The sequence below is a fragment of the Podarcis cretensis genome (genome assembly GCF_951804945.1).
Source record: "Podarcis cretensis genome assembly, chromosome: 5".
Classification (NCBI taxonomy): Eukaryota; Metazoa; Chordata; class Lepidosauria; order Squamata; family Lacertidae; genus Podarcis; species Podarcis cretensis.
Genome location: NC_137174.1, coordinates 56,363,809 through 56,384,680, shown reverse-complemented (window position 1 = coordinate 56,384,680; position 20,872 = coordinate 56,363,809). Strand labels below are relative to the sequence as shown.

At 42.3% G+C, this 20,872-nt stretch overlaps 1 protein-coding gene across 7 annotated transcripts in view; it reads right to left on the bottom strand.

The window, feature by feature from the left end:
* The window catches only part of SH3PXD2A (SH3 and PX domains 2A), a 259,361-nt gene that overhangs the window by 177,156 nt on the left and 61,333 nt on the right, over nt 1–20,872 (bottom strand). For 6 of the 7 annotated variants that reach the window (XM_079976076.1, XM_079976079.1, XM_079976071.1 and 3 more), the window contains one exon: nt 10,575–10,650. In XM_079976076.1, the coding sequence (XP_079832202.1) occupies nt 10,575–10,650 (76 nt within the window). Of the gene's footprint in view, nt 1–1,774; nt 1,910–10,574; nt 10,651–20,872 lie in introns of those variants that run through there. The other variant, XM_079976081.1, reaches the window with a different exon arrangement.

The window sequence follows — 20,872 nt, the reverse complement described above, 5'->3', positions numbered from 1 at the left end:
CACCAGAGCAGCACACGGAAACGCCGTTTACCTTCCCGCCAGTAAGCGGTCCCTATTTACCTACTTGCACTCGGGGGTGCTTTCAAACTGCTAGGTTCGAAATGTTTAGTAAATGATACTAAAATCCTATATAGTCTTATTTGGGGAAAAGTCCCAATGAACTCAGTAGGACTTACTTTTGGGCAGGCATGTATAGAATTGCCCTCTGAGTAGGGGGGGCAGGTGCCAAAAAATAGAACAGGGCTTCACTACCTTCAATAGTTGCATAGATGAAAACATTTCAGCAGGGGTAACGCTGGACTGCAGGTTCAGTCTTCTAGCTTAGGGTGTGAACCACGTAAGTAACGGGCTCTGCCCTACTCCTTTAAAAGTAGAGCAGGAGGTGAGTGTCAAGTGTTGGGTCAACGTCTGTGCTAAAGCCTAGCCATGAATTCTAGCATTTGCTGGTGCCTGTTAAGCTTTGTAACCTGTATCCTGAGCTGATGCAAAGATCATGTAATAAAACTTTCAGGATTTCCCAAGCCAATAGTTAAGAGTCTTTCATCTGAGGGTGGGGACCAAGACACTCAGGATGCTTTGCCTCCTCTCTCCCTTGGACTCCATCCTGAATCCTGGCTTGTTCCCTAATTGTCTACCATCATTCTTCAGGAGCAAAGGTAGCATCAGACTTAGTGGGAAGCCAAGAGTGGCTAGGGTACCACTCATCTGGATTCTAGGTGGCTTTCTTGCCAGTGGTTTACTTGGAAGGGGGAAGTACCGTATTTTTCTGTGTATAAGACTAGATTTTTTCCTTTAAAATAACGTCAAAAATTAGGGGGTATCTTATACATGGATATATCCCCCCCCATTTTCTTAAAACTGAGTCCTCCAAAATAAGGAGCGTCTTATACATGGGGGCGTCTTATAGACAGAAAAATACGGTAGATCCAGATGGAAGCAATGGCCAGCAGTGGACCAGATAGAGCAGGAGGCGGTGGTGATTATACAAGCCTCTCAGCCTCCTCTGAATCGTTTGCTGGGTTAACTTTTGAGTTCATTAATCTCCAGCTCTTCTTCGCTGCGTTTCTACTCTGGCTCCAGTCTCCAAGCCAGGTGCTGGGAAGTGAAAACCGAAAACCTAAAAAGTGTACACTGAATTAATTTCAGCTGCACTCCTATACTCACTCATCTGGGAGCAAGCCCCACTGAATTTATGAGAACACTCTTTTAGAAGTAGAGCAGGAGTTTTGTGCTGTGAAACTCTTTCCATTGCCCATGGTAATACAGAAATCATGTTAGATATCTGATATGTTAACCTGAAAACCAGTCCATTTTAGGAACTTTGGAAAGCTTCCTATCAGAAGCCAAATCAGGGTTCTTTGCAGATTTTGGCAGTCATGACTCCTCGCAACAGGGCATTTTGCCTCTTTAAGGTACGGACAAGGGAGTGGAAAAAGGATAATTTGTATGGTGAGTTCCTCAAAACACACAGCAACAAATTTACTCCCCAGTTCTATCTCTGCAGCTTAAGCACACACTGAATGCACAAACACACAAACCTCAAACCACCACACTTCAGTGCTTCAGCACACTGAGAGAACAAGGTCTCAATTCTAGATAATAACTCTAATAACTCTTCAATTCAGCTATATGAAAAAGATAAAGCTATGTTTGTCTGTTTGGTCCCTGAGCCGGTTATGTAGCTGCAGACCAGCCCACATTATTCACCTGAACAGCTCTTCCCACCCCTCTTGCTTTAAATAAACAAACAAATAAATATATGACATATATCCACCTGAGATGCAATTCATTGGCAGGAGATCTGTTTTTCTCACGAGGGAGACGCAAATGGAAGCAAAGCCCAGGCACAACTTAGGGGGAAATGCACATAGTGCTGATTCAGGCTATTACAAACTTGCTGAAAAGAAGGCAGTTCCCAGCGTCACTAAACATTCCCCGCCTATTGCTCTCACCAGATGGAAGAATCTGGGTGGAGCCCTAGACACAAGCTAAGGCAAACACACGGGTGGGGGGAGAGAATTATTTTGTGAGGGGAGGGAACAGAGGTGTTTCCTTGTTTCCATGGGAATGGGGAGCCTCCAAGATTACTATTCATCCACATACCAGAAACAGGAAAATGGAAAGGTAAGAAGAAGGCTAGAATGCAAGGCAGAGAAACTAATTCAACCTGTATCAGTCACGAACCACTCCTTCATTTCTCTAACACAATTCTACCTTGTTACTCTCATTTCCTTCACTGTTACTCTCTCTGCGCTTTCATTGCCCATTAGAGAAATCTCTTTGGAGCTGCTGTTCATGAAAAACTCGTTCCTTATACCCTAGTCCTCTCTACATTCTCATCCATCTCACAGTGACATCACACAGCTTAAGCTGGACTTTTCTTTTCTCTTTAAAAGATGTTAACCAAAGCTCTACTCCCCCCTCCCATGAATATTTTCAATATTTGACGTTTGAGATGGGTGTAGTGGAGAGCACATGGTTTAGATTGCCACTGGCCATGAAACCCATAGCCGGTGATGGCTGGTATCCACTGGGACCAATAGAGTGGAAGGCAGGGAGACCTTTTGTTCCCATCCTCTTCCCAACTGAATTCTTCAAGGGCAACACTAAGGCTAAGGAGGAAGCTGAGAGGCAGTGCCACCCTCTGCACTGGTTGGAAGTAAGATGGCAGGCAGATTGAGGTTGGTGATGTCATGTCCCATTTGGTCTAACAGATCATCCTCCACTGCCCATTTCATGCCTTTGGGAAGATAAAATGGAATGGTAAGCCACTGAATGCTGAAATTCAATGCAGCTGTTGTGATGGAAGCTTATGGGCAGCTTTGCCCTTTGGGGAAAGGTAAAATCTTCCATGGGGCCATGGGCATAGCCAAGGGGGACGGGGGACTGCTGTCTCCTCATCAAGTAAATCAATAAAAATACTTAACTAATTGAGATTCTGCCCCCTTCAACATAAAGCCCTCCTCCTAACATAAATCCTAGCTATGCCCATGCATAGGGCTTTTGGGATACAAATAATGAGATGCTTCAGGACAGCTGGGGGAATTTCTAGTTAAGAAATCAGGGAGAGGGGAGGTAGGAAAGCTGTGAAAACAGTTTATGCATTGCTGAGAAACTAGAGGAGTTGTGTACTATTGGTGGAAGAGTGCTATGCAGAGGCAGAAGGTGGGACTAAGCTTCATATATTTATTCTAAATCCACAGCCAGCTTTTTGCCTGTGGCTCTAGCATATTTACATAAACAAGACCTAGCATTTCACTTCAACCGTAAGCAGCAACTGCATGAATAATTGTGTGGTGTGATCTAACATGACTCAGCATTCTTCTGTTTTAAAGGCAACTCATGTTGACTAACCAGTTTATAATTATTTTGGGAATGGCTGGCTATTCTTTATGAGACTGGCTGTCTACCTTTAGGCATACTATATTATTATTTCTATTATTAATTTTAGCATCCAAAGCACATTATGATTCTTAACTCATCGCCAGCCAATCCCATGCAGTGCTAAGCATACCTAACTCCAGCCATTTCAGTTGTCGTAGCTCCACATAGGATCAAGTCTTCTGAGGCAGTTCCTTAACACCCTCCTCTTTTAGACTGGGAACTGAAGCAGGGAGTGAGCTTCTTGTCTCATGACCAAACACAGGAAGGCTCAATGATGAGCTTTTCTATGGCCAACCTACTCTCACACACTTTCCATGTATTAACTACCACTAATAATTCAACATGTTGATTTTTTTGCCTCTCTTTAAAGCAGTTGTTCCCAAAGTATGTTTGTTGGGGCACCTGCATCATCGGATGGGATTCAACATCACACTATGACAATTGTCCTGACAGCACAAGCATTTTAGCTTGTCAAATGGAACAATATCCTTTCCGCTGTTCCAGAGCTCCTCCAGAGCGTTTTTTTTTTTTTTTGTGGGGGGGAGAAACACACAGAAGTGTGTGGAGGTAGGAGAAAATGAGAAGTTCTGCTGTGCTGGCAGGACTTGTTGCACTGGCCCTCGCCAAGAATTGTTCAGAGATCCCCTATTCCTCACACAGAACTACAATTTCCAGAGTACCCTGGGAGGAGAGATTGATCATTAAACCACTCTATGAATCATCAGAGGGAAACCTCAAGCCTCAACAGTAAGTGGAGCCAAAGCCAATGAGAGACAGAGGCAGTGAATTCTTGTTTTCTCCCCATTCTCCTCCCTGCCAAGTTCCAGAAGGACAACACTAAGCCTAAGGACGAGGAAGATGACAGACTGGGCCTGTCAGTAGAAAGGTAGACAGGTGAGGGCTAGGAGAGGGGCAGGCTAGCCGAGGGCAGGCTGAGGATTGAGCAGCCTCCGGTAAATAAAACATTTGAAGGCTAAGATTAAACATTTTTGTTTGCACATTTTAACACACCCATTTTGGTTTTAAGCATGTGCTTTGGTGGATAGGAAAAGGTGAACTGGCAGGAGTGTCTAGGAGGAAGTATTTTCTTTTGTTTTCAAGCACATACTAAGGCCAAGTCCTGATACTATTGTCATTGTTGCTGTTGTTGTAATTACATTCATTATTATTATTAGTTTAAGGAAAACCAGACCAACTTTTTACAGTGGAAGTGATGTGTATACCAACATTCTTATAGTGAGGGTAAACCATTTTTTTGAAAAGAACAATGATGATTTTTAGACTATTACACCTCTTATTCATGCCGGTATGGTTGCTTGGAAAACATCCTATTTGTTGAAATGTAAACATTATATTGACATTTGATCTTTGTATTTATTGGACACCAAGGCATTTAATTATACCTTTCTACTGGGATGGAATAATGGCTTCACCTAATTTAAACCCAGAAAAAACCTGTGCCCTTTTTGAAACACAGTTTCAGAAGAACTCATTAAATTGCATAGATGGGAAGAACACTGCTTAAACTTTAAAGCATAAAGCTAATAGCCTAAAAAGAAATATTCAAATTAACCACCGACTAAGGAACCTGTGGAAGGACCACAATAAGTAGAGCAGAACGAAATTAGTGTGGCTTTCAGTTTAGAGTCTTATTCCAAATTAATATTGCTCCAGGCAGCCAAAGTTGAAAAAAACAAATACTGGAAGGTTTATTTCAATAAATATGGTGTTTGTGCTGCAGCCAGACTCCAGAGTCAATTATCACCGGCATCCTGAAAGGTTTTGTTAGAGTTGTCCTACACTTTTTTTTGGCAAGCATAACCACCACATGTATTCACTGTTATTTAAACAACCCTGTACACATGCCAGAATGACAGATGCAGTTGCCAGTATGGTCTCCGAGAAGATATCACACCAGATCTTCTTTATTTGGAGCTGCCTTCTGATCCATTTCTGAGCACAATTCAGAGTAAAGTTTATTCCTTACAAAGCCCTAAATGGCTTGGGATGACCACCTCCAGCATGGGATCACCTATTCCATTATGAACCTGCTCACATATGGCATTCAACATCTGAGGCCCTGCTTCATGTTCTACTACCTTCAGATGTGTGCCTGGTAGGGACGTGAGTGCAGGTCTTCTCAGTGGTGGCATTTGAAAAGTGGAACTACATTCCAACAGGTTTAGTTGGTTGGTCTCTTCTCTCTCTGAGTTTTATTTGGTTGGCAAAGTAGGACTCTATTGCCTATCAATATCAGGAAAGCATCTTCACTGTATTATTTTCGGCACCAGCTTAAAACATTTTTGTTTAGGCAAGCTAATCCAGACACACAGAAGTGTGAAAAGTTAGTTTACTGCTGATTTTAATGGTTTTTAAAAACATTTTAAATTATTTGTTTTTAACTGTTTTTATTCAGAATTTTAATATTTATTGTAAATTGCTTAAAGGTTTTGTTACAACCAAGCAGCATATAATTTTTGATAAATTAATTAATTTAAAAATACATTTTTTATTTTGCCATGTCATAATTCTGTTCTAACCTCCTGCTATGGAAATGCACTTAAAAAACTGCCCCAGTGGTTTTATATCCCCCTCCCTCTCGTGCAGCTTTCTGAATGTTTTTATCTCATTGCTTATTTGTTTTGTTCGATTTGTGAATTGCTCAATTTATGAAACATCTCAAAGCAATTAAAGACATCAGCAATCAAAACATATATAAAATGTCACATATAAAACAGTAATTCAAATCCAATACAGATACAGATTAGAAAAAAATATCCACTTAAAAGTGATGTTCTTTAAGGTCTTCAATAGTTGCCAAAGAGACAACAGAGTCACAGAATATATGATACTGAATGGGGTGAATTCCAAAGGGTAGGAGCCACCACACTAAAAGCCCAATTCTGTACAGGAAAGGAGTCCGATGCCTCTCCTAGCAGGAGGATTTCATTACAAGCTTCTTGTTGCTCGATTTTCAATTAAGGTTTATCGCCAAGCATTTGTTTCAACAAAAGAAAGGCTTTGACTGTAAAAACTACAGGGTGTTTTCTAATTAAAGTAGCAGGTTAATTCAATGTTGTTTGGTGATGTCTGACATTCAGCCAAGTAATATCCCCACCCCACCCCTAGTGGCCTGTTCCTTTTCAAAGCTTTACACTGCAGAATTCTGTCTTCTGCAGCTAGAAAAGAAATCTTAAACAGTTGGGAAAGGAGAGAACATACTGATACTGAGGGGACTGGAAATGAAATGTGAACTTTGAAATGTATTCTCACTGAGATAATTTCATCAGCTCATAAACCCAGCCCTCATGGTCTGAAGTTGTTTAGAGTGAATTTGTAGACATAAAATAAAACTCTGATGATGGGACAGTGGTTGACATGGCACACATTGTGGCACGTGTGTCTAAATTTGTTTTTGTTTTTGTTTTTTGTTTTTTAAATAATATTTATTAAAGATTTTCAAATATAACAGAAAAAGAAAAACATCCAAATTTAAAACCTAATTTTCATTGGCATCTTTCCAGGACTTCCCCTCCCCTCCCCCTCTTGTATTCCAATTCTTTCAAATAGATTCAACAAATTCTTACCCCAAATTTTAAAATTATTTATCACTGACCCAATTTAAAAAATATTTTCCCATCCCCTAAAATCGACCTGTTCCCTTCCACGAGTTCCCCTCTTTAATATGCAATACAGATTAAAATAAACAGAAAAATAGAAAAAAGAATAAAATGTAATTTAACGCCCTTTGGATTCCAAATTTCCCTCCCCCCTTTCCCGGTTGCGTTCCCAATGTCCGTCAATATCTACTGTCATCCTGGAGCTCCCACATCTAAACCACAGTCCTTCACCAGTCCGCTTTGCCGTCTTTTTATTAGTCTTTCCCGTCTTTTGGTCATCTTTGATTTCACATGTCCAATCTTGGAAGGAGTCTATCTTCCGACTTTGTCCAATTCTTGTTATTCTTGTTGTTCTTGTTGTTCTCTCTCCTCCTCTTTTTTTTTTTCCTGCTCTCCTGCACAAATGTTCTAATTCCAAAAAGCTTCTAATTCCTCTGCAGAGGCTTTGTTATTCAGGAACAAAACATTACGTCAAGTCCCTTCCATTCTTCAATAGATAAATCTATTGTCTCCTTTAGTGTGTAGACCTCTGTAGACAAAATAGTGTTCCATTTCTGCAGTTTCCCAGGAGATAAAAAGTCCTATTCAAATTCGATGCCAACAATACTTGTAGTGTCCCACAGCTCCTCTAGAGGGATTATAGTAACTCAGTTTCCTTCCCGATCACACCCAACAGTCAAAGTAACTTATTATTCCTTGTTTTAAACAATTTATATCCAATTTGTAACAAATGTGACCAGCAAAGTCCTCGTAACAAAGTTCTCTTTTTGTTCTTCCGCTTTGACAGCTCCTTTGACAGCTGTCAAAACCTCTATTTCTCCTCTCCCGGCGCTCTTACGGATCGCTCCCGGGGTTTCCGGGGGGGGGGGTTGCCTTTTAATTCACATTCCACTTTTCTCCTCCAGCCCAGTTTTATAATTTTCCATCGCGAAGTTAATAATTTTATCAAAAAAAGGTTGCACTCGATCTTAGTTGTCAAATCCTTTGCTTTAGCTCCTCTACAACAGGGGGGAGGCTGACTTCCTTTTTGCACCTCCCCCGCTCGCTCCGAATTTAAAAAGAATTTTCCCCCTTTTTTAATCCAAGTTCCAATTACTCACGGGTTATTCTTTTAAAGTCCAAATTTTCAATGGAAGAAGTCAGCGCTCTCCGTCGAATGGCATGCGGCTTCGCTCGGCAGGGGAAGCGGAGGACTCACAGCACCCCCCCCCTGTCACCCACTCCGCAGCCTTTAAAAAGGCTCCTTCGCGGGTCGGGGGGACGCAAATGGTGCCCGCCGAGTCACCATGCCCATGGGTTTCAGCGCCCATGGTTTTTGAGGGTCCCCGCGTCGCCGGCGCGGTAGAACCCAGCCCCTGCCGAGCAGGCTCCCTCCGGAGCTCGGAGGGAGTCCGCCATTCGGCGATGGCGCCAACCCGGAAGTCCACGTGTGTCTAAATTTGATCAAGAGATCATGCACCCATAAGGTTTAGAAACTTTTCAGGGCTATGTTATCAGCCAGATGAGAGATTGGATACAAGTTTTGCCAAAATAAGCACCGAGGGTCAATTCTTGAAAGTATCTTCCAAAAGTGAGAAAGAATGAAACAGTTACACAGGTGGAAAGGGCAGCACTCTGTGAAGTTCCAAAAGAGCAGGCAGATATTTCAACAGAGCTTGTGCAGGAGACTTTACTAGCTGCTTGTCTCTACAGTTTGCCTAAATCTATGTGTTGAACCAACTGAGCATTTGAATACAGGATCCTGTCCCTCCTTCACACACAGGTATACAAAGGCAGCATACTAACCAGTTGAAAATGCATTATTTCCTAGCTTACACTTTAGAAGTTTTTTTTGGGGGGGGAGTCTAGAGGGAGTGAACATATTGTAGCTTTTTATATGACAGGTATCACAGGATGGCTTGACTGTTTACATAGCCCCATGTATCCTGGATCATATATGCGGTAGCTATTCTCGCTGTGTAAGTGCAGTAACTGCTTTTCCAAAAGACAAGATGGCTAAGGGCAAGAATTTATTTTTACAAGGCCACTTCCAGACTGTTGCTGTTTTGTGGGCAAGATTCAATCACATACTGGCAAATTCAGGTTACACATTTAAAGTGGACTTGGTGCTCTTGTGCAACAAACCCCAAAATAAAATAAAAATGGACTTTTGTGGAAAAGAAAGTAACAAGAAAATGTGCTAGGAAAGGTGGGCTAATGTAATACAACCTTTTACAATTTCCCCACAAACAAAGTAGAATTAAGGTTCAATAAACAGTAGACATCTCCCATCACGGCAGGGCTGGAGAGAATCTGGAAAACATGATGGCAGCCTTTCGCCAGCAAGTATCACAACTTTATCATCAGTATTTGCTTACATGGAAAATTGGCATATGTGCACCTCTAGTGGTGCAATGGGTCAGTGCATCTGGCTGTTAACCAGAAGAGTGGTGGTTCAAGCCCACCCTGCACTAGATGACCCTTGGGTCCCCTTCCAACTCTACAATTCTATGATTCTACCATATAACCTCCCTGCAAACTTTGTGCAAATCAGTCAGAGCAAGAGCTCAATAAACAGATTGGCCCAAGTCTTATCCCACTCCCTGTAAATTTGCCTTCATGGTCTGTACTTGGAGAAAAGGCTTATTCTTACTCTGTACCTGAAGACAAAGGGCAATCTTTTAATGGGTTTCAAGCCTCCTCCACCTCAAACCACACCATTTATTCTGGAGCACAGTTCAAAAAGCCAACCTACAAGGCAGCTGCCATAAAGCATCTAGCAACTAATAAAACAAGAGAAAGATGGTCTCGATCATGTGCACCAGTAATTAACAATGAGCTGGAGTTCCCAGCGTCATCAAAACTCTTCCTCTGTGAGTTCAGCTGGGAGCAGTTTTGTGGAGACAGATGAAAATACTCTCTGCAAAGGAAATCATGGCAATATTTATATACCTCTCTGCTGCACAAATCATGTCGGAGTTGAAAGGCTGTTTTTATTTTTTTGGCCTGGCTCCCTAAAACTCTCATGCACGCATAATTTTTCCTCGTACCTAAACAATTAGAGTGGTATTATTTGCTAAGACCTAGAAGTGCACAAGCAAGCAGAAAAGAAAGGCAGACCAGAGGGAGCTAAACCTTTGCCTTTCAGTTTTAATTTATTGACATTGTTATTTCAGCCCCTGGTATACATTTTCAAATACCTTTGAAACATACCTAAAAGCAGCTGAACTCTCTGGACAGATTCTACCAGTGTGGGATTTATGCACAAGCTAAGTGAGCCACGGATTAGGGCTTCAGATCATGAGAGACCTCTATATACCCCCCCATGAAGACATTGTGTTGTCTCCAGTGCTAGTGCTATTGAGAGTAGACCCAGTGAAGTTAATGGGCATGACTATTAGGCTCATTAATTTCAGTGGGTCTAATCTAATTTACAACCCCAAGTTTTACATAATCATGAAATAAATGCATTAGCATTTCTTCAAAGATCCTGCCTAAAAAACCTGGTCTGGACACCTGTGGATGAGCCTACTCATTCCCTCAGAGGCCCTTTAAAGACAAGGTGTCCAAATTTATCAAAAGGTTTGTTACCTGGAAGAAATGGGATGATTCTCTTCTTGGGATCTTTTTGGCCTCCTTCGATAGGGAATTTATCCAGAAGCTGCATCTGCAAAAGAAATATTTAGTGTGAACAAAAGTCCATCACCCCCTTTACCCACTCCCACCTCAACAACAACATGGCCTATTTTCCTGGCTGTAACAGATCTTGAAAGCTGCAGGAGCAGCTGTGATCAAGGGCAGGATTTTTTATTATTTTACAAATACAGTTCAGTGAACTTGGTTGAAGAGTGGCAAGGTTCCCGAGAGGGCAGGAAGAATTACATCAGAGTTGGGACAGGACCAAAGCCTGGAGTTCCAGCAATTCCCAAATTAACTATTTTGTACTTTCATAATAAATGAACACACAGTTTGACCCTCATCCATGTTCTGGGTAGCAATCCTGCAGGGTCCACCTATCCTCTAAGACAGACCACCCACCTGACGAGAACTGCTGCCTCAGAACCGCCAGAGAGGTTATTTCAATGAAGCATCCAATGTGGTTGTTGGCAGACCTGACCTATCTCCCACACATTGCTGCGCTTCTCCGTGCATCTTGATGGACAGGCATACATAGAGCAGAGGAGTTTCCTGGGGATCTGGAAATACTCTCTTATTGTGATCCCTGGGACTTTGTTGGAACAAAATGAGTTCTTACAAAGTGGAAGGTTGTATCAACCTTGCTGGAAAGACCCTCCCTTCCCTGCTGACCACACATTTTATGCACATTTAACTCAGTGTGCGGTCATTGCAAATGGCATCCGTTACATTCATAATATATAGAAAATTTGGCAAAGTGATTTAATAATAAGGCAGATAAATATTTAATCTGTAAAAATATTAAATTTGAGATTTTTTAAATGCCCGCTTTCAGTTTCAACTATCACAGTATAATGAAGACAGAAGTTTGTTTGTTTTTTAAAAAAAGTTGGGTTGCTGCCAGGTTCTTTAGCAGGAATACTCCCATGCTCGTGTGTGTGCATTCACATACAGGACCATGTTCCTCCAGCACTGCAGGTTCCTGAAGGATGTGTAGATATGATGGGACCACTAGATTGGCAGAGATCTTGAAACTGGAAAGGCTGCATGGTACTATGAATAATGAATGATGTGCAACGATGCAGAATCCTATAAATCTGGGTTCTAGGTTTGCCATTTGAAGAGCAAAACAGAGGACACATTTTCTGACTTCGCTATAACAACTCTTATTTTACATACCCATGAAAAAGAGGACGTGTCCTAGAGAAAGAGGACATATGGCAACCTTATTTTTAGCCTTTATTGAATACATAGACCTGGACCATTTTTACTCAACATTCAGAAGCTGGCACACTGAGGTTGTTGTTGTTGTTTAGTCGTGTCCAACTCTTCATGACCCCATGGACCAGAGCATGCCAGGCACTCCTGTCTTCCGCTGCCTCCCACAGTTTGGTCAAACTCATGTTGGTAGCTTCGAGAACACTGTCCAACCATCTCGTCCTCTCTCGTCCCCTTCTCCTTGTGCCCTCAAACTTTCCCAACTGCTATCACCATCTGCAGTGATCAACTCAGCACAACACAAAGGGGGCAACACACAGTGCTAATACATCCCTTCAAGCACCTCCACTAATGTGGATAGGAATCATTGAGATGGAATTCAACTGAAAGTGCTCACAGTGGACAAATGTGCATAAAGCACACACAGGAAAATCAGATCTGAGCAACCCACGTGTACCTTAATACTCTGGTGTGTACGCAGTCTATGTTGAAAATGGCAAACACTACATTTTCAACTTCATAAACTCCATAGCAAAGGGATAGCATTTCAGAACAAGGAAGGATGGAAGGTGTGTCCACCATCAAGCGTAACATAAGCCAGACTCCAAATCAGGCAAAATAGCATTACATCGGTTCACATGTAAAAGAACTGCCCTGTGATTACAATGGCTTCTAAAAAAATCACTACAAACCAGCACTTCAAAACATCAGGATAACACCTGGGGAGGGATGTAAATATAAATGTTTGGGAGAACCATTTCTTCCAACTGGATTCCCAAAACAAATGGGTGGGTGGCTGTCAACACAAAAGTGGGGTTAAAACAAAGTATGGAAACACCCTAAGCCATCTCCATCAGTTGAGAACCCTATATTTCGCTGCTCCTAATAGATATGTTGGAAGAATACCCACTGAGATTTTGAGAGCAAACTTTCCTTCAAAGAAAGAAGCCTAATGTTCTCTCTCGGGAGTCTAACTATCATGGAACACTGGACACTACCTGCTAGCATCAGGCTGGAAGGAAAAAGACCTACCTGCATGGAGAGTTAAGGAAGAGGAAAGAACCATCAGGCTTCCTCATTTGCAAGTCACCCTGATGAAGAAAAAGATTGTGGCTTTAATGCTTCTTAGACAAATTGTTTCTCTGCCAATTGAAGGTGACTTTTTTTTGAGGAGGGTGGGAGTTAAAGGATGTTTTGTTTTCCTGTAGACAGAGTTCAGGCTGTCTGGGGTCAGTCAGGGGTAAAATTACTTTTGTTCAAAGGAGAATGAAGGTATAGTTCAACTCCAGAGTTTGCTGTCATGACATTTTTATCCAGGAAGAGAAGTGTCTCGTTTTACTCTTAAGAGTGACTGATTCAGTGAGCCTACAGCTGAGACAGGCACATTCCTAGGGTTATTCTTGGAGGTAATCTTGTTTGGCTGATGTGGGCCTTTCCTAACCACATCAAGATGGTTGTGTGGTATATAACTAAGTACTGTTTATCCACAAGGCTGATATCAGTGGAACAGATGCAGCAAGCTGCAGCTGCAAAATTCCAAGATCTCCCATCACCGGATAATAGAGATACAAGTAAAACAGGTTGGCCATAAATGTCAGCAGTCCACAGTGACCTGACTGCAGGATGTAAACCAGTCTTCCCCAACCTGACTAAGGGTGATTGGGGTTTGAAGTCAAAAGCATCTGAAAGGCAACAGGTTAGGGAAGGCTGAGCTAACCTTTAAAGTAAATGTGTGAGTGGCGGGTGGTGAGCTTCACTAACAAGAGATATCACATGTGCTGCAGTAACTGTGTAGGAGAAGTTAGTCACCAGAAGGATAACCAGTGCTGTTAGCTAAATATCCAATCAAATACATGGATCCTAAACACCCTTGCTCAGTTAAAGGATGCAGAAAGCTTGCAAGTCCACAACAGGTATCAGCTAAGGCTGCTGCCTTATTCTCTTATTTAGTCAAAAGGCTTTTCCCACCTAATTATTTTTTACTTTAAACTTTAGCAAAAGGAAATGGAAGATGGTAGCAACATCAAACTTTGTATTGAGTAACCCCGTAAGAATGGATGAACTTTCTGCTGAACATCGGGGCAGTCTGTTCTTCCTTTTTAAGTAACAAACTGGGTCTCATAAAAAAAGGAAACAACTGCAAATAGCTGTTGTGGTCCATTTGCTGGGGGTTGGGGGAACTATAATTAGTAGCAATAGTATCAGTACTTTTAATGCAGAGATGGGATGTCTCTGGCCTTCCAGATGCTGTTGGACTCCCAACTCTCATCAGTCGCAGCCAGCATGCCCAGAGGTCAGGGATGATGGGAACTGCAGTTCTAACAAAGCCTGGAAGGTCACAGGCTCCCCATCCCTTATTTAATAGGATCAACTGATAGTTATATAGTCTTGAATCTACCATTCAAGAACCATTCATGAAATAACAGAATGATTGTGCTGTCCAAGTGAAAAACAGTGCAAAAGAGGTAATTTAGCACTCCTATGTTTCCATATGCATATGAAGACAATAATAACTTACTGAATCAGGTAGGCCCATCTTGTCCAGCATCCTGTTCTCAGAGTGGCCACCCAGATGCCTAGGGAAAACCTGCAAGCAGGACCTGGGTGCAAGAGCACTCTTCCCTCCTGCAGTTTCCAGCAACTGGTATTTAGAAGCATATGGCCTCAGCCGAGACAGGTATTGCAGAGGAAATGTAATTATCTGCTGAATCTGCTCATTAGTCATAGAAAGAGCCTGTTTTAAAGAGGCCAAGAGCTTTCCCTCTGTGCACTAAACTCTTAATTTAGCCTGACAAAGATGACTGCAAAAGCTTGTACAGGTTAATTCATTAAAAGTGTTGTATTCAGTGCTGCACAAGTGCAATGTTCTCCTTGTGCAATGGGACTTCCTCTTCTCTGCCATTGCAACCTCAAAATCTCTTCTGGAGGGTCCCCTCGACCCTCAGGAACAGATTCTGAGAGTCTTGGGGGGATGCATAGGAGAGGAAGAGAGGAGAAAGTTCTGCTGTGCAAGCAGAACAGCAGCATTTTATCCAACCCATAGTCTTTAAAGACTTCAATCTTCCAAATTATGTAAGTAAAATAAATTTTGCAAAACATGAACTACACCCAACTTTAGATTAAGTGCTTCAAACCAGATAGTTGCAATCTGATGTTCCAGTTCAAACTACTCCTTAAAGCATTTTAGGAATAAATTGTTTTATGGAATAAGATTTCATCTGAGTGAGTGATCAGACTTTTATTTTTTTACCATACTATTTGCACAGTGTGTGTGTGTGTGTGTGTGTGTGTTTAATCATGTAGCCATGGTTGCCTATTAAATTAGGATATGCAAACACTTCACTACCACCCAGAGCATAAAAAAAAATGCAGACATGTTCAAGTAAGCCACAACTTTCCAATTAAAAATGATTGACCTGTTCTCACATGAAACCAAAGGTATGAAATTCTGTGCTTGAGAACTACAGGCTGAGGTCTATACAGGTCCCTAGGGAGCAGTCGAAACCCTGCAACAGTGACACAACTTGTGATATAGCACATTGTGTTCATTGCTGGAACTCTCCCAATACACTGATGGAACTGATGGAGCTATTCCACTAGTGAAAATACACGAGAGAAGTGGCCAAAATGGGGTGGACATTTGAGTGGGACATCTTTTTCAATCCACAGCTACACCATCATCAGCAGTGAAACTTTACATAGGCTCCAGAGTATTCAAATCAATGGGAGGGGGGAATTAAAAATGCATCACCATCTTCCACCCTCCCATGACAGCCCCACAAGTTCATAGCACACCACTACCGGCAACTATTTTAGGCATGTCCAACTGATGGGCAACCACCAACACACAGGTCCTTGTGGACCTGGAAAATGGAGAGCCAGGAACAGAACCACGGGAGCCAGGAACAGAACCCACTGCAAAATGGTTGCTGCCTGTATATAAACGCCACACAGGCAGACCAGGAAGGAAGGAAGGAAGGAAGGAAGGAAGATGATAGTGCTTGTCTTCCGCCATCCCCCTTTCCCATATTGCAAAGAGAAGCCAATGTTCTTGATCCTTGGGGGGGGGGTGTCCATCGCTATAACACGCAGCGCTTTCAATTTAATGCAGCGCTACAGACAGCATTGCTTCCACTTGCCGCATCATAAAACGAACGTTGATGATGCACTGCCAAAGGAAACAGCTACTACCCCGCGATCTACCATGAACGTCAGGTGATCTGCCTATCAATCACATTCAACCTGTTGGACATGCCTGATGTAGAAGGACATAATGACAACATAAGTAATTACATCATGTAACGTAGCTGCAGCTGACAGCGAGGGCAGATTGCAGTGGAAGGAAAACAGTGCTGCATGTGATGATCATGGATCAGAACATAAATCAATGGCTTCTTACATCTCTCCAGAAAAGTGCCTTTTCCGAACTGCATTGCTGAACAGTATTTCCATACAGACACAATTCAATAGCAGGGAGCAATGTCCTGGATTTTGAAACACTGGTAGGTTTGTGCAATCCACACTGTTATATGTGTCAAACAAAGCAGACTTTTGTTTGATCTGTTCCCCACTAAGAGCACAATGGCCATCAAAAACAGAAAACAATAGCTTTGAACACAACGGCGCATGAGCTTGACATTGTCAACTGAAACAGGATTCAGGATCATAGGGGATTATACTAGCTGGGCAAAGTATAACTAAAAAGAACTTGCCAAAGTAAACAATCACCAATTTTGTTGACAAGGTGGAACAAGCTTGGTCAGTCACTCTTCCCCACCCCCACCCCACCTCACATTTTTTAAACCTAATAAAAACCTAAAGCTGCTTTGCCCATATCCCCCTCAATCTTCCAAACACACAAAACTCCCCCCAAAGGGAATTAAGTAGGAGTCCAGATAAGGACTCTATCTTTCGTGTGGAGAGATGAGCAGCAGCAAGCTGAACAGATCCCCTGCCTTGTGGGAGTTTCACAAGTACTGCAGCCAACAGGGTGAAAGTTTCACAGAACAGACCTTTTAAGCCTTGGCGGCCAGTTTTTATCTTTGCAGTTTTATGTTCTGACTTGGTCTGCTTCTTAAAACTAGTTTAACGGATTAGGGAGAAGAATCGAAACTTCTTTAAGTTCCAGTTCAGTACGTATAGCCCTGATGTAAACATACAAATTATTCTCCTAACTGCATGCCTATACACATAGAAAACACCACTTTTTGGTAAAACACGCACATATAAGTTTTCTAATGCAGGCGAGACCTTAGCCCTATAGATGTGTTGCTCGCTGTAGAGCATAAGCGTGCAGTGTGTGGAACAAGGAGTAAGGCTATGCTTTAAGCAGCGTCCCAAATGCCACATTTCCCCACCTGCCCCCAGAAACAATCTACTGTGCATGGTTGGTGAGAATGCTACCTTCTGTGAGTATCATTTTTCTCAACTGAAGGGCACCGTTTGTCAGTGTTGACTGTGTACATACACATCCGTCCAAGGCTGTGTATTTGTCAAATGGTCAGGCTGGAGTTAGTTTCAAATGCCTGCTCAGCAACAAAGTTCACTTGGTGATCCTGGATTAGTCACCATCTCTCAACCTAACCTGCCACACAAGGTGGCTGTGAGGACAAACTGTGAGGCAATTAGGATTTTGCTTGCACAGTTGGCTTTGTATGGCTGTGCCAGGGTTAAAGTTGCCTTGCTGCAGCTGTTTTACCGCTGCACTGAATTGTGAATGCTTTTTAAAATGTACTAAATTGGGATTGGGTGTTTCTATTTCTTTTCTCCTTTTACTGAACATTGCTTTCATGAGGCAGCCAACAATTGTATCATATAAATAAATGGGAGAGAAGAGAAAACAGGTATGCTGCCTTTAGCTCCTTGAGGAGAAAGCAGCATATGAACAAAAATAACGCGTGAAGCAAAGTGTCATTGTCCCACCTCTTCACGCTCAGAGGACCTTAGTTCTGTTTCATTTGGATTTCCCCCCTCAAAGATACATATATTTTACTGTTAATTTTTCTACAAATAATAATAGTGCACACAAAATATCCATTTACAATACAGGTGCTGCATTTTCCATTTACAGAACAGGCTAAAGCTTTTATAGATCTGCTAGAAACGAGTCTCTCTCTTTTTTGCATATGTTTACAATATTCCCCAAAATATATATGATTCAGCATTTTCCTGTTTTTTATTACACATACTAAAGGGGATTTAAACACACACACACAACAGAAAACTCTAGCACTCTGCAGGATCAGAAGAGTGCAACCCTCAGAAGTATGTCCACGTGAGCTTACTTCCAAGCAAGGGTGCATATTGATAAAATCTTACACTTTACACCCAAAGCAAGGTGGGTCCTGGAAATAAGGAGGAAATTGGAAACAGGACGCCAGCTGCCTTCCACCCAAACAAAGCAAGTTATTAGGAAAGCATGACAGTGGCTGGGTGTGTCACTACAGAAAAAAAGATACTTCATGGGTTGGGCAGAGAGCTCAGCTGCTGCAAAGCTATCTTGTTTTATTAGAGGGGAGTGGGAAGATTTGGCTTAGGGAACAAGATAAACAAACACAAGGTCCACAAACCTAAAACCAACCAACCTATTTTCAGCCAGTTTCAGGGCTATAGCCTTGCAATCAACCCTCAGGGTCCTAAGAAGGTCTGAAGAACACAGTCATGTGCAACTGGTGTTACACAAGCAGCTACGAAGTCATTTTCCTGAAGCTTACACACATTTTTAAGCCACACAATTAACTTTAGTGTTCAATTACTAATTAATTAATTCAACAGGTTACCTTGCTGAAGTCAATTCTATTTGATTTATATTATTTCCGTTATAAATATCGAGTCAGTGAGGTGTAATGGTTACGAGTGTTGGGACTAGGACTTGGGAGACCAGGGTTCGAATCCCCACTCAACCATGAAGCTCAGTGGGTGACCTTGGGCCAGCCCAAGTCTCTCTGCCTAACCTACCTTGCAGGGTCGTTGTGAAGATAAAATGGAGCTGTGGAGAACCATGTACACCATCTGGCCCTTGAGAGGGCAGTTCCCCCCCCCAAGTCTTTTACTGCCTTAAAACATCTCTATTAAATATAGCCACCAGGCATTTGAAAGAGATCTCCTCTCTGGTTTCAGAGGCACGTGGCTGAACTGGCACCGGCCATGGCCCACCTGTGCTTACAACTCTTTCACTGATGTGGATTGCTGGGGGAGTGAAAGTCATGTGTGCGCTGTTGAAAGCATGGCATGTTGCTACTGCCAAACTCAGTGAGGAGTGATAAGGATGACTAAAGGAAGGCAGCCAGGAGAGTGGAGAGGGCAGTGGACAAGAAGAGATCAGAAATAAAGACTCAGAAATGTAAATAGGGAAAACCAATGGGACGGGAGTGCAATGTGTATGGGGAGGTAACAAAGACATGGTGGCCGTCAGAGTGGTTTCAACTCTACACCCCTACTTGTGAGGGTGAGGTGAGGGGACAATGCCAAGGGCCATTTCTGATGAAAGAAAATAACACTTTATTAACAAGGCACAAACATGAACCCTGGACTCGTATTCACTATAGCTGTGAGCAGTGGTTTTTTTCTGGGGGGGGACGCATACCCCTAAACATTTTGTGAATCTAAGTTTGGCCTCATTGAGGGGCAGTATTTCAATATGAGTAGGAAAATGTGAGTGCCCCTAAACAGTTTTTTAGAAAAAAAGCACTGGCTGTGAGTGTAACTTCATGGGAGGAAGAGGGGGAGGGGGACCCCCCCTCCCCGGACTCAAAGCAAATCTCCTTTCTGACAGGTGCTGAAATACAGCGCCATTCATTTCTACACTTAGAGCTTTCTGCAAAGTTGAGTGGCAAGCTGAAGATAGCAGGCCAAGAGAGAGAGAGAGTCTTTGAAATTTCACCCTGGCTTGGAGCCTTGGAGATTAGCACTGGTGTATGAAAACAGAACATGAAAGAGGAGAAGAAGAAGAAGAAGAAGAAGAAGAAGAAGAAGAAGAAGAAGAAGAAGATCATGAAGATAGAAAGTGTGTGCACTGGGGTATGGGAAGAGGTGGTTCTCTCTACCTTTTCATGTGGAATTATTGATTTCCCAGAGGCACTCCTGACTCTCAGGCAAGAAGAATCCACATCTCCCTGTGGGATTGCTTATTAAACACACACACACACAAATCAATAACATGACAGACAAGCCAGGTAACAGAAGATGAGAGTGATATTGCCATTCCATTCCATATGGAGGCAAAATATTAGGCTGGGCAGATTTGTTTTCTGTGTGACTTGAGGCAAGGTTCTTATACTATCTCTTAGTGAGCCTCTTTAAACTGGAAAAATAGCTTGATCCCTCTCATGAGTTACCAAGGGCAAGTACACACATTACAGCCACCAGATTGAGACTACTTTAAATCATTCCACACAGCAGCTGTTTTCACAGGATAACCCATTTGTGGGTAGTGGCTTGCTGCTATACTGATTGGAGAACCATACAAATACGTAGTTGGAAAGCTTTGCAGTGGTATCGAAACTCACTCAAGTCACTGCAAACACACCTGGCAATGTGGTCATATCCAGTTTAAGCAGCCTTCATATATTTGTGTCTATGTGCAGATTATCCCAGGGACAACATTCTCTGGGTGAGGTCAGACAAGATATGTTAAGTTCAAATGTTCTCATCTCATGCACAGCTTCACTTTCAGCCTCAGTTTAGTATTACCTATAGGTTGGAGCAGTGTCTGAACTGGCAAATTACTGTTAACACTTCAAAACTTGATTTCCAGCTGCAATTGGAGAGCAAGCTCTAACCATAGTTTGCAGATTTAGATATCACAGCAAACTATGGATAGCACTAAACCGCAAACCGATCAGGAAGTCATGTGCAAGCTGTACAGATGGAGGTAGTTGAGGAGCCAATGGCTCATTTCCAGTCCACCAAATCATGCTCTAGTAGTTCACCTGAACTAAGTTAAGCACTGCTTCCTTCAGTATATGGCCAGCTTTGTACCTTGCCTATCCTATACTGGAAGAAAGATAGGAAGCTGCCTTATACCGAATCAGACT